General features: G+C 40.0%; 1 protein-coding gene and 1 long non-coding RNA gene across 2 annotated transcripts; one reads left to right on the forward strand and one right to left on the reverse strand.

Moving 5' to 3' along the window:
• Positions 1 to 52: 52 nt before the first annotated feature.
• LOC144030148 (NXPE family member 3-like) lies at positions 53 to 10,515 on the reverse strand. The gene is made up of 5 exons (XM_077536158.1): positions 10,359 to 10,515; positions 7,474 to 8,255; positions 2,733 to 2,803; positions 2,437 to 2,643; positions 53 to 1,005 (listed from the first exon to the last, which is right to left on the reverse strand). The coding sequence occupies exons 1-5, from the start codon at positions 10,440 to 10,442 to the stop codon at positions 437 to 439; spliced, it is 1,713 nt and encodes a 570-aa protein (XP_077392284.1). The 5' UTR covers positions 10,443 to 10,515; the 3' UTR covers positions 53 to 436.
• Positions 3,902 to 5,309, forward strand: LOC144030150 (uncharacterized). Its single transcript, XR_013287207.1, has 2 exons — positions 3,902 to 4,360; positions 5,059 to 5,309. It is a non-coding gene; the product is annotated as an uncharacterized LOC144030150 (long non-coding RNA).
• Positions 10,516 to 13,250: the final 2,735 nt, after the last annotated feature.

Consider the following 13,250-nt stretch of genomic DNA (forward strand, 5'->3'; position numbering starts at 1 on the left):
GTCACTTTATCCGGACGGGACTTGATTTTTGTTTTGTTTTTTTTGTTTTTTAACATAAGTCACTGTCCAATAAAATTGAGTTTACTTGTTTTATAATTAAATATACTTCAAGCCAATTGATATTAGTAGTGTATTCTCAAAAATCTTGTTGAAACGTATACAATTATTATTACAAACATTTAAGCAATGTAATCTGTGATTCGAATACTAATTTATTTTAAAGATATAAACTTAATTTTAGTATGAGTATTGTACACAAAGGTTTCTGTTGGATTTCTACAAATAATTTTTGTTGCTGTCAAATCAAATACTCATCCTGATGATATTCTACATTTTTATTAACTACACATACGTATATATTAATGTCACATTTATTTGCTGCTTGATTTATTTTTTTTTCCCCAGTGTATTCTGCATCGCCATAGTTGCACATTTTCTACAGCTTGCCCTGGTTCCTGGTGTTGTCACGACAAACGTAGGACAACATCATGTCTACCATGGTCTTGACAATGGCCCTCGGAGGGTGCAGGTTGTGAGCTTCGTGGGACGCCAAGCACATCTGCCAGGCGTCCACCAGAATAATATTTAGACCCTTGAACATGGCGCGCAGCACGACATCCTGCTGCAGAGTCAACCAGTCGCTGTTGTACAAGCTGATGTCCCGTTCCAGAGACTGCGGATTGGCCGTACGGACCACCACCACCGTCCCCGGGGCCCGGTCCAGGAGTCGCACCACCGCCTTGCGGATATGCCGGAGCCGGTTTATGTACACCTCCATGGGGTAGGTGCCGAAGTGAGCCCAGATGCCGATCGTCACCACCGTGTTGGGGCCGCCGGTCAGGCCGTCCAGCTCGTTGGCGACGTAGCGCAACTCGCTGATCATCACTGGCTCGATGCGGATGGGTGTGCCGTGGAAGTGGTACTGCAGCAAAATGTTGTGGGTGCTGTCCACCGCCAGAAAGGGTCCCGACTTCTTTGGATTCTCCAGGTTGACCTTTTTCAAGTCTGGAGGGCAGAATGCAATGAAACTACATAAGAGGAAACAATGGAAATAGCATCAGATGCATGTACTTTAAACCTCGATAATCTTGAAAGACTATTCGGCCAGTGGTTCTCAACCTTGTCTCAGTGATGTACCCCCTGTGAAATATTTTCTTTTCAGCGCAAAGCATTTCTGATTGAAAAAGAAGAATAAATACAAAATAAAACAGAGTGCTGTGCTATCATTGATTGATTATTAAACTTTGGAATTCTATTTGTATTTATGTGGTCTTTTGAACTACTTAGAAATATAAAACTAAATAAAAGAATAAATAAATAATGTAATTCCAAATAAAGATTTGTGCACATACAGATTATTATCAGCATAGAGTGTCATCTTTTGGGATCTTAGTAAAGCTCTGTTCTCAAAAAGAAATAACTAACTGAATTTTAAATAAAATGTTCAAGTGATTGACGTGATTCTTGGTGGCATAGAACAAGTTGGGTCAAACCATTCTGGCATGGGGGAAATGCTGAGTTTATAGGACAATGACCTAAAATTGCCTACTAAATTCATTTTATTAACTTATTTTTTGAAATATTTACAAATACCTTTTACATATATTTTAAAACTTCATGTACCCACTGGAGTGCCTTCACGTACCTCCAAGGGGTACTTGTACCCCCATTTGAGAACCACTGGATTAGGCTATCTCCATATCGCAGGTCAATTCAGATTTTTTATTTTCTTTTTTGCTCATATGTGATATGCAACGGATTTCTTCTTATCAATGTAAAAAGTAATTTTTTTATTTTTTTTTTGTCAGCTGGCTTCTGGCCTACAAAGGGCGATGTGACAGACACTGGATGACGTAACTTGTCTAATGTATTTTATTTTGTCACATTTACAGAAATAAAACCCAACTCTGGATTCACATCTGTGTTCCGACAACACAACGTAGTGTGAAACTGTGGTCGGACGTGTGGACTGTTCTGGCCGCATATCGATGCCACAAGATGGCAGCAAATGACTTTTTTTTTTTTTTTTTTTTTTCCCCATTCGTCTGTGCTATGTAAAAGTGTAAACTCAAGTAAGGTCGCCTTATCAGCATTGGACTTTAAATCTTATTGAACTTCTATGCGAGGTGAAGCGAGGTACTTTATGTACTCTGTTGGCTTGTTTCTCTCTGAGTACGCAGATAAATATTGTTGTCTAAATTAGATTTCTTCATCTAACAGGAACAACAACAAAATTTCCACAACAAATAAAATGAGTATATCATTGAGAGTTTAAAAAAAGACAAACACTTTTTACATTTGTACCCAAGTACATTTCAGTTTGTAATTTGTTCTATAATTGAAGTAAAAATCTGTCGTTCTACTTTTACTCTAGTAGAGTTTCACACAAATATCTGTCTGAATACTTTTACAACGTAATGAGACAGAAGCACAGACCTGGAAGCATACTGAGAAGGTACTCGAACCACTGCCGCATGGTGGAGTCGCCGTACATGTACACCAACTTGTTGGTCAAACAGCGAGTGATGGCATCCGACTTGTCAAAGTGCCGCATTGAGATGTCGCCCAACGGCCTCCATGAGTCCTGGTAGTAGTATCCAGAGGTTGCTAACGTGACGGGATCTGATTGTTGACTGGTGGCTTCTACTCAATGACATGAACGACATAAACAAATTGCCCCCCCCCCCCCCCCCCCAAAAAAGGTGAGAGTCGACTCATTAGTCTGAAAGTACCTTTCCTGGAAGGCAACACACTGATGTTGACCATTGTGGAAGCATGGATGGGAACTTTGACGTTTTTGCCACTGATGGGGGGAAAAACAAACAAACAAACAAACAAACGAACAAAGAGCTTTAAAATGGTTGCAATAGGAATAGCACCAATACAATCACTAAAACTTAAAAGAGCATCTCTTGCCCCTGCCTTTGGCCGCCGCCCAGCCAACAGGTCACCTGGCTCTCTTGGCCCCTCCAGAGGTCAACTGCCAATGAGCCCCGCCTCTGAGCAAAGGAGTGGCCCAGTGAGCCGCCTACTGCAAACTGAGGTCCGTGTATGTTTGTCATGATAAGGGGTCGTTTGAGGAGCGCTTTGCCTGGTGGGCCCTCAAACAGGACCGGTTTGTCTAATCAGGGTTCAAAAATTCCGCTCCTCGAGGTCTGGAGTACTGCAGCTTTTAAATGTTTCCACCTACCAACACATCGGATACGAACAATCAGGATTGTTATCAGGCATGTTGATGAGGTGATTATATGAGTCAGGTGTGCGAGTGGGTGGAAGGAAACATCTAAAACCTGCAGGACTCTCGACCTCGAGGAAACGGAATTGGTGAACAGGGTTATTATAGTTTTGGAATTTTTCATTTTAGTTAGTTTTGATTTCGTTTTGTGCTTTGCTTTTGAAATTTAGTTAGTTAGTTTTCATGGTGGTTCTGTTAGTTTTTATTAGTTTTAGTTATTTAATAAATGTTCGTTTTAGTTTAGTTTCAGTTGGTTTCAGCATTAGTTTTTTTTGTTTTTGTTTTTAAATGTGCATTAGTTGTGTTCAATATAAAAAAAACAAAAAAACAAAAAAAAACACACCATGGAACCGACGTCATCTGAAGGCGCTTTTCTATTGGCTGCTGCTAGATGACATCACTTCTGTGTGACATACATTCAAACGTCCTTTCCCGGAGTGGGTATAAAAAAAAACAAAAAAACGTCCTTTTTCCAGTTAATATCAAAATAAATCTACTTAAAATCACATTTAGAGGCGGGACGTGATTTTGCACAACAGTTTACTTCCGGTCCGGGTTGCGAACGCGCAACTGAGGGGCACAAAGTTATGGAGAGAAATTTGTGTCTTTATTTTCAATCAAACAAAAAAGGAATTTGCAATCAAAAAAAAATTTCAATCAAACAAAAAGGGGATTTGCAATCAAAAAAAAATTTCAATCAAACAAAAAGGGGATTTGCAACCTCAAATAAATTTTAATCAAACAAAAAAGGGTTTTCATATAAAATAAAAATTTGCAAACAAAAAAAAACATTTCAAACATGGATTTGTATTTTAATAAAATCTTTTGCAAACATTTTTTTCGTTTTGTTTGCGAATCTGTTTTTGGGTTGCGAATCTGTTTTTTGGTTGCGAATCTGTTTTTTGGTTGCGAATCTGTTTTTTGATTGAAACCTGTTTTTTGGTTGCGAATCTTTTTCTGTGTTGTGTGGGCGGGGTCCTCCGTTCAACCGATGATAGAAGCCTTGTCATTGGTCAGCTTGGAAGCCGCTGCGACAACTTTCATTGGTCAGATAGGAATGGGGGTGTGACAATGTTCGTCTGACTATTTCCTGGTTCATTTTGTCCAGTCGCCGCCAGCATCGAGGTAAATATACCCCCCCCCCCCCCCCCCTAGTTTTCCGTTTTGTTTATCTGACATTTATCTAAAAGCAACCCTTGATCTATCGTTTATCCGGTGATTTGTTCTAACCATTACAATTAACGTAATCACTCACTCAGCATTGCTTAGCCATGTTAGCTAGCTAGGTAACTGATGGTCCGATACATGAGTCAGTCATGAAGCTATGTTGTTGGCAGTCAAAACACAAATATACGGCTAATTTGGGATAGCTGTTAGGATGAAGTTTTGTTTTTGTTTTTTTATACTCATAAAGAAACCTTTGCATTTGTTTCACATACAGGCAGGGCTGGGAATCGAATTTATTTACACTAGCTGCTTCCCCTAAATCTTGGATGTTTGAAGTAGAGATTAAATTCGTGATAATTCTGTGATTATTATTTATTGGTCCTGGTTGTTTACTGTATGAGTCAGATTGAAACAGAAGGGGAATCTGAGTTGTAGGTGTACTTTTGCAATTACACTGACTAGATTTTTTCTTTTAGAGTGCGAGCAGACCAAGGGGTAGAAAATGTAGACATAGCGAGATGCATGTTTACTGTAAGAGGAGCAGGCCAGGGCAGTTTTATTGCTGGTAAAAGCGTACATAACCAGAGGAAAAAACTTTATATGAGTAAAAGTTCTTGGAGTTACTGTAGCTTTCATAAATGTATTTGATATTACAGATCCAGCAAGCTGAAGAGACACGAAGAGACCATCACGGTGAACACGGGATCGTTATACCTGACATCCACTGTCGTTTACCTGAGGAAAGACTTGTTGCTTTACGGCAAATCAATCCAAACAAGGAGTCCTTGAGTTTTGGTCGCGTCATTTATTTGCAGACTCTCAATGTTGCTTCTAGTGCTAGTGTCTCGCGGCCCAAAGGGTCATTTAAATTTATGTAAAAAATGAAAATAAATTCCTGTGTAAAACAGTTTGACTTTTATTTCATAAAAAAAGCATGCATATGAACTAACAACCAGTCAATTATTCAGCATTTTATAGATTTTATACAGACATTTTTCTCAAGAAATGATTGGCCTGCCAACAAGAAATCAAGAAAGCTCAGAAAATGAACTGTTAAACTTAAAACAAACATTTTGGTAGGAACAGCCTGTAATTACTCAAAAAAATGAAATGGATGTGATTTATTTATTTTTTTTTTTGCCCTTTCAATTACACTGTGTCAAATCTGGCATCAAAGGTGATAGCAGTCAGTAGATGTGATTTAAAGGAATGGTAATCACTCATATGAGCAGTTGGAAATGTAATGGTGTTTGTGCAGGGGGTAACATAATGTGTGACCTGGCATTTGTACCTCACAATTGTGGTCAAAGTTTATTGATATTTTAAATTGCTCTCTGTCTGACATAAGCAGGTGCTTGTGGCCCTGCTCAGTTATCCACAGCATCACCTCATGAAGAGAGGTGACCAACCACCAACTTCATCTTCTGCATCTAAAAAGTAAAGAAAAGTGTGCTTGAATTAAGTACCAAACATGTAAAAAAAAAAAATCTGACAAAGTTATGTTTGACACATGTTTTGAACATTATTGAAACAGGAAAACTACAATGAAACAATCACAGGAACTAAATGTATTTATATTACGTAATCTCAGTCACTTCCTCTGTATTTCAAACACCCAAGACATAATAAATGTAGCAGAGGCTACTTATTTCAATGACCAGAACTTCTCATAAGTGATTAATAATTAGCATTTTATTAATGTAATGATGTAATGTAATAAAATAATCAGGAATAAGCATAATAACAGCTATCTCAGCAGGCCGTTTATTTGGGCCGTTTCTCGTACCAACAAAACATCACGATTCATGACTAGACTAACCAAAATCAAACGGTTACGTGGCCTGGATCCTAGTAGTAGCAATGTCACCGCTTTGACGGTGCATGAGTTCCCCCTCTTTTTCAACCTGACTCGTACAGTAAACAACCAGGACCAATAAATAATAATCACAGAATTATCACGAATTTAATCTCTACTTCAAACATCCAAGATTTAGGGGAAGCAGCTAGTGTAAATAAATTCGATTCCCAGCCCTGCCTGTATGTGAAACAAATGTATGTATGTATGTATCATGTATCGGACCATCAGTTACCTAGCTAGCTAACATGGCTAAGCAATGCTGAGTGAGTGATTACGTTAATTGTAATGATTAGAACAAATCACCGGATAAACGATAGATCAAGGGTTGCTTTTAGATAAATGTCAGATAAACAAAACGGAAAACTAGAGGGGGGGGGGGTATATTTACCTCGATGCTGGCGGCGACTGGACAAAATGAACCAGGAAATAGTCAGACGAACATTGTCACACCCCCATTCCTATCTGACCAATGAAAGTTGTCGCAGCGGCTTCCAAGCTGACCAATGACAAGGCTTCTATCATCGGTTGAACGGAGGACCCCGCCCACACAACACAGAAAAAGATTCGCAACCAAAAAACAGGTTTCAATCAAAAAACAGATTCGCAACCAAAAAACAGATTCGCAAACAAAACGAAAAAAATGTTTGCAAAAGATTTTATTAAAATACAAATCCATGTTTGAAATGTTTTTTTTGTTTGCAAATTTTTATTTTATATGAAAACCCTTTTTTGTTTGATTAAAATTTATTTGAGGTTGCAAATCCCCTTTTTGTTTGATTGAAATTTTTTTTTGATTGCAAATTCCTTTTTTGTTTGATTGAAAATAAAGACACAAATTTCTCTCCATACAAAGTCGGAAGCGCGATTATTTTTGACGCAGCCCACACGTCACAAACCGAACCGGAAACAAACTGTTGTGCAAAAAAACAGTCCCGCCATTATGTGTCAAATTATGTGTCAAGTTGTTTTTCATCAAAAAGATGAGAATATTTGACATGAAATATAGTTTTAGATCCGAAAAAGTTCAATAAATCTGCTGACAAAAAAAAACAACAAAAACAAACTACACAGGGGTAAAATAGTTGTCCTGACTAAAACTAGACTAAAACCTTGACACTTTTTGTTGACTAAAAATCTGTTCCACTGGTGGGAGATTTGTGGGTGAACGTCTCATTCTGTTTCAAACAGCACTGATCAAACATTGCGCACAAACCTCTGAAATAGCAAAGCTTCCTTTTTGGTGACGATATCTTTGGTGTAGCCTCCCATGGCGTGGTTGTATCTTGTGTCGCAGCCGAGACTTTTGGGCTTGTAGCAGTACCACGGCTCGCCAGTGCGGGGGTCCGTGTAGTTGCACAGTGGCCCCTGGTCTTGCGGCAGGAACATGTTGCACACCATCTTTTCAGAATGGCCACCTCGGCGAAAGATGCTGGAGAAGAAGACCCGATCGGGCCGGTTCTCCCTCAGCCGGTGCAAGACGGCGACGGCCTCGCTCGAGTGCACCAGCGTGACGTCCACCTGGGCCGGGCCCTCCCACAGCAGCGGGAATCGAGCCGAATAAAGTCCGTTGTTGTGGTCCAGCACCTGCCCGGCCACGCCCGCCCCGTATTTCGGGGAGTGCAAGCGAGCCAGCAGCAAATCGCCGCCGTATCGCTTGGGCCGGCCCTTGAAGTCGCGTAGTTGGACCCGCACTTCCAGCTGCTCGCCCACGTGCCAACTGCGGTTGTTTTGGGAGGTTCCGATGGTAAACAGGCTGTGGGCCGGGTCGCTGGTCTGGGCCAGGTCGGGCGATGCGGAGCCAGAGGGCGGCTGGGGCCAGGCGATGGACTCCAAAAGGTCGCGTTCCTCCAGTTCTTCTTCAAGTGTCGGTGGTTGGCCCAAATGTGGGCAGAAAGTTGCCTTGGGATGAAACGTTGGGAGGCTTGCAGAGAAGTTTGATGGTGGAATCCCGTTGTGGACCTTGTACAGTGCAGACAGTGGGTGGTACTTCCAGCTCTGAATGGATGACATGTTATGGATACTTGGTGACATATTTCAACTTTGTAACCCATAAACAAACCCAACCATACTTTTTTTGTGCCATTTTTGTTTGGTGGTGTGCCATGAGAAAAAGCAACATGCGCCTTTTCCAAGTAAAAGTTGGGAAACACTAACTGCAACAGACTAGAGAAGCTCCCATTGGATTCAACGTTGAGATTTGTTTTTTTTTTCTTTTGATGAAGCACCGCATGTACTTTTGGTAGCTAATGACGCATGGAGAAAAGCATGTTGTCATCAACCAACAAGTTGAACTGAAATGCAAATGGAAGCTAATATTTAGCTTAGCATAAACAAGCGTACATTTATTTACACATGCTAATTATATCACATTTTATACTTTGATATATTTCTTGGAATCAATACATCATATATAAACACAATGTATACCAGACGAAAGACCAAAGTCTTAGGTATATTTTCATATTTTGTGTTATTGTAGTTATAAGACATCAAATAGAAGGGAGTGAACATGTGACATGTTGCCCCACCAATGGATACGTTGTCACACTATATGGGGTAAGATGTCACGTTGGATTTTGCAACTAATAAAACAAGGACAAAATTATCATTGTTCTCCTGTTTTGTTTTGTTTGTTTGTTTGTTTGTTTGTTTTTACAGCCCAATAATTTTTTTCCCATTGATCTTGACAATTTACTACATTCATTGAGCAAACTTTAACATAAAATATTATGAAATAAATTCAAATCCTTAGGAACTGCTGGCATGTAGATCACAGCTGTCAGCCTCAAATGTTTGTTTTGCTTCCCTTAAACTGGAAATTTGAGATGAAATTGAATTATCCTGACATGTGGGCATACTGTAGTTCTAACAACTGGAAAATCTATTTTTAAACAATGAAACAAAACTCCTCACGCTTCAGACTCGTCATCTGATGAACAATGACGGCAAGCGTAAACAGACTTGCCAGACGTGCATTTTTTATTGGCCCATTCTTTGCATATGTGACAACAAACCAAAAAAAAAGTTGCCCCAAACTACCACGTTTCTAATACTTGCTCTAGTTCAAAGTTACCCGTGAATGATACAACGAGGTCCGGTCTTCCCTACTTTAAGTCCCTGAGAAGTGAGGAACCGGATTTGGAACCGGAATTGTCCAAATTCAAACAATGCCCAATCCTAATATATAGATGTGCTGTAAATGCAAAGCTAATACTTACCAGGGGTTGTCACAAAGGGTGGCATTAATTAAATACGATTGGCTGGGAGTGGCAATGCTCTGTGAATACAGTGCAAGAATTAAAGGATAATATTTGGAGCAAATTGTCTGTATGGTATTAATAATAATTGCCCACTTCCCCTGGATAAGCGGTTGATAATGGATGGATGATGGATGCTGTAGATGCACAGGCCCAAGATGTAGGACCTTTCAAATTTGACGGGGTTGCTTGGATTTACTTTAGCAGAACTTCAGCTCATTCCAAAATCGGAAAGACACAACTATGGGCTTCTTCTTCACCATTTGTTAGTGTTGCTTCTTATTTTGCGTGCTGATGCGCTCACTCACGCACAACCAACTTCCCAACTGCCAATATCGGATTGGTCAATCGAATTCTTTATGAATACATGCTGGGTGCCTGACAGACAGATTGCCAGACTGACTTGGTAAATTTCATGATCTTTTTTTTATTTTTTATTTTTTATTTTTTTTTTTTAATGCATGTCTTGCAAGAAATCAAGTTCTTTAGAAATCAAGTTCAACCAGGACTCGGCAAAATTATATGAATTTCAGAATTCAGTGGATGAATTAGAATTATTTTTGTTATCCATTCTCAACGTCCAACTTTCTTCTTTCCCAGGAAGAAGAGGGCAACCGATCCAATTCGTGACACTATCCGGCCACCAGGCCTCGTATTTGATTGCGTCAAAGTTTCATTTCAATCCCGTTTTTTTTGTAAATATTTCAAACACCTTTTTCTTTTCTTTTCCCTGATACTTATGTTCTGTTTTAAGAAAGTTACACGTTACAAATTCTGCCAGGGTATGTACAACTTAAGCATGCACACAAAAAAAATGAAAGCTTAAACAAAGTTCTCTCACCTCCCCAATGGTGATTTTGCGCAGCAGGAAGACGAGGCCGCCCAGAGTGAGAATGAATAGGATGAATTTCAAAACCTTTAACATGGTGACCGTGTGACACGACGCTGAAGTTTGCCCCACGGCCGCGCTCGCGGCAAATCATCTTTTCATACCACCTTAAAAGCCCGCAATTGCGCTATCTCGCCTGTAGATGGCAGTGTTTGCCATTGCAGAGGCACCACTCACTTAGGTGAAACTTGTTGACTTTGGAGGACTCCCGTTTCCACAAAAAACGAAATGGCGTTGACTTTCTCAACTGTTTTACACTCTACACATCGGCAGCTTTCAAATGAGACCTATTTTGAAAAATCCGATTGGCAAAAATTGTAATAAAACGGATTTAAACTTGTCAACAGGCGTTTTGACTGCAGAGGCTAATGGATGAAATTGATGGCAACTTTAAACGTAATTTATTCAAATTTTTGCCAATCACATTTTTCGAAATATGTCTTATTTGATAGCTGACAATGTGTAGAGTGTGAAACAGGTGAGAAGGTCAACGCCATTTCGTTTTTGTGGAAACGGTAGTCCTCCAAATAAATCGACAACTTCACCCAAAGTGGTGCCTCTGCAATGGCAACACTGCCATCTACAGGCGTGATAGCGCAATTGCGGGCTTTTAAGGTGGTATGAAAAGATGATTTGACGGGAGCTCGACCGTGGGGCCAACCAACTTCGACTTTACGTGTGTTGATTATCTGCCGTCGCCGCAGTGATGATGACGCCATGACACCGCCCTTACCTGCCCATCAGTCCCACGCAGAATCACATTGGCTCCATCCAGGAAGTAACCTCGCCCATTAGGCAGGAGCGACACAACTGGTGTGCTCGGAAATTCAATCTTCACACCTTCTGTGTGAGTCTTCTATTACATTTAACAACAGAGTTTCGGAACAGTCCGCAGTTTAGCAGAGTGAGCTGCTCGAGCATTTTCAATCACACCCAAAAATGGGGAAAACATTTTATTTTCAATATACTAAAAAATATTTGTATTCCTAGTAACATTTAAAACGGAATAGTTAACGGAGAATCTGTGATTCAGGTGTTTGTTCGTTTTTTTTGTTTGTTTGTTTTTTAAGTTTGACATGTCCTATTTTACTGGCTGTCCTTGAATGCTTTTCACGTCAGGCAAGGCAAAACCAAGCGACAATGTTTTGTTTTTTGTCACTCTTCACAGCTGTAAATATGACACACTGCTCGACAGCCTGTCTTCTCTTCAGTTTCACACCACAACATTTTACGGCTTAATGGTTTTTTTATGAGACAGACCACAGCATTTCTAAATGGTTTTAAGTATAGCCAATTGGTTTTGAAAACAGGACTTCCCAAGGGCTGTGCATTGTCTCCATTTTCCTGTTTACATTCCTATCTCTGGAACACAGCAGGAATTACTCATTTAAAGTGACAGTGTGTGATCTTTGGCACCATCTAGTGGTGAGCTAATAACTCAATTTAAAAAACTAAGTAAATGGGAAAAAAAAAAAGTTCTATCACATCAACATATTTTTTATTTTATTATTATTATTTTTGTAATCGTAGGTCAAGTAATCATGGCTGGAGCCTCACCTTACAAGAGGCTGACATGTTTCGCCACCATCATCCTGCTACTGATGCCCAAAAGACAACTTTGCGAATGTAGTTAGCCCTGGTGGTGCTAGCATCCAATGTCAGAGCCAGATGAATAAAGTTCTATTCCATTTGAATGATAATACAACTTCTTCACTTATAGTGTGTTTTTATTTCCTTCCAGTGAAGCCCTACTGGTTTGCACTTTCATCCTGGTTCTGATTCCGGAAAATCATACAGCGGTGCCGGGCCCGTCACGACAAATGTGGGACACCAAAATGTCCACCAATGAGTTTTTCCCTCCGCGACTGCCGAATTCTGCTCGGCCTGCATCAGGTACCCAAAGGTGAAAAAAGGCCCAAGGACAGCAACTTCACGTTGATATCCACTCAGACTCAATGTCCGCCACCTCTCACAGTATTTGGGCAACGTTCTGCCGGAGGTGGGAGTCGAAACGCCTACTGTGACAGGTGACTCGGCCAGACCTCCCTAGCAGAGCCTCAAAGTATTTTCTCTTGATGGAGGCCTAACAAAACATCATTCCGATGCAACAAATTCACGGATAATTAGTTTTAAAATGAAAAAGTCACGGAACCGTTGTTGGACGTATAAAAAGGCTTTGGTGGCAAAGATGCTTGCAATATCTCAATAGTACTAAAAGTGACGCCGATGTTCAGTTTACAGGTTTTAGCAAGAACAATAAAGTATTTGATTGCTTGAGCAGGCCGTACCAACTGATGTGTCTTGTGTTTGACTGTGTCTTACTTTCATTTGAATCCCATTAGAAACAAAATAATTGTGTGTTTTGTTTTCTTACAAGAATGGGACACATCTGACAAATTCTGCAGGGTATGTAAACTTACGAGTACAAACGCAGCATGCAAGTTGTACGAGTCTCAACTGAATTGTCACCAATATCAAGTACTGATACCACAAATACTTTTGATAGATACATCAAATTTCCTTCACAACACAATGACAGATCATTTTAAAGAAAGATGTAAAAATCCCAATCTTTCATTTTTCCTTGACCTTGCATGAAATTAACGGCAATTTTCTATTCTTCTCATTTCTAGATCCTGATAGTAAAACAGCCACAAGAGGACGTACGATACTGGCGAGTACCAATACTTTGAAATAAGATACCGATACCTGATATTAGTACTTGCTCATCCATACAAAAAACAAAAGACAACAAACTTGTCTCACCTCTTCAATGGTGAGATTGTGCAGCAGGAAGATGAAGTCAACCGGGCTGAGAACGACGAGGACGTATTTCCAAACATT

This window comes from Festucalex cinctus, chromosome 11 (assembly GCF_051991245.1).
Source record: "Festucalex cinctus isolate MCC-2025b chromosome 11, RoL_Fcin_1.0, whole genome shotgun sequence".
NCBI classification, from domain to species: Eukaryota; Metazoa; Chordata; class Actinopteri; order Syngnathiformes; family Syngnathidae; genus Festucalex; species Festucalex cinctus.

Coding starts and splice junctions, on each gene's coding strand:
- LOC144030148 (XM_077536158.1), bottom strand. CDS start 10,442: ATGTTAAAGGTTTTGAAATTCATCCTATTCATTCTCACTCTGGGCGGC. Junction 8,256..10,358: donor GCAAAATCACCATTGGGGAG/GTGAGAGAACTT, acceptor TCATCCATTCAG/AGCTGGAAGTACCACCCACT. Junction 2,804..7,473: donor GAAGCTTTGCTATTTCAGAG/GTTTGTGCGCAA, acceptor TCCCCCCATCAG/TGGCAAAAACGTCAAAGTTC.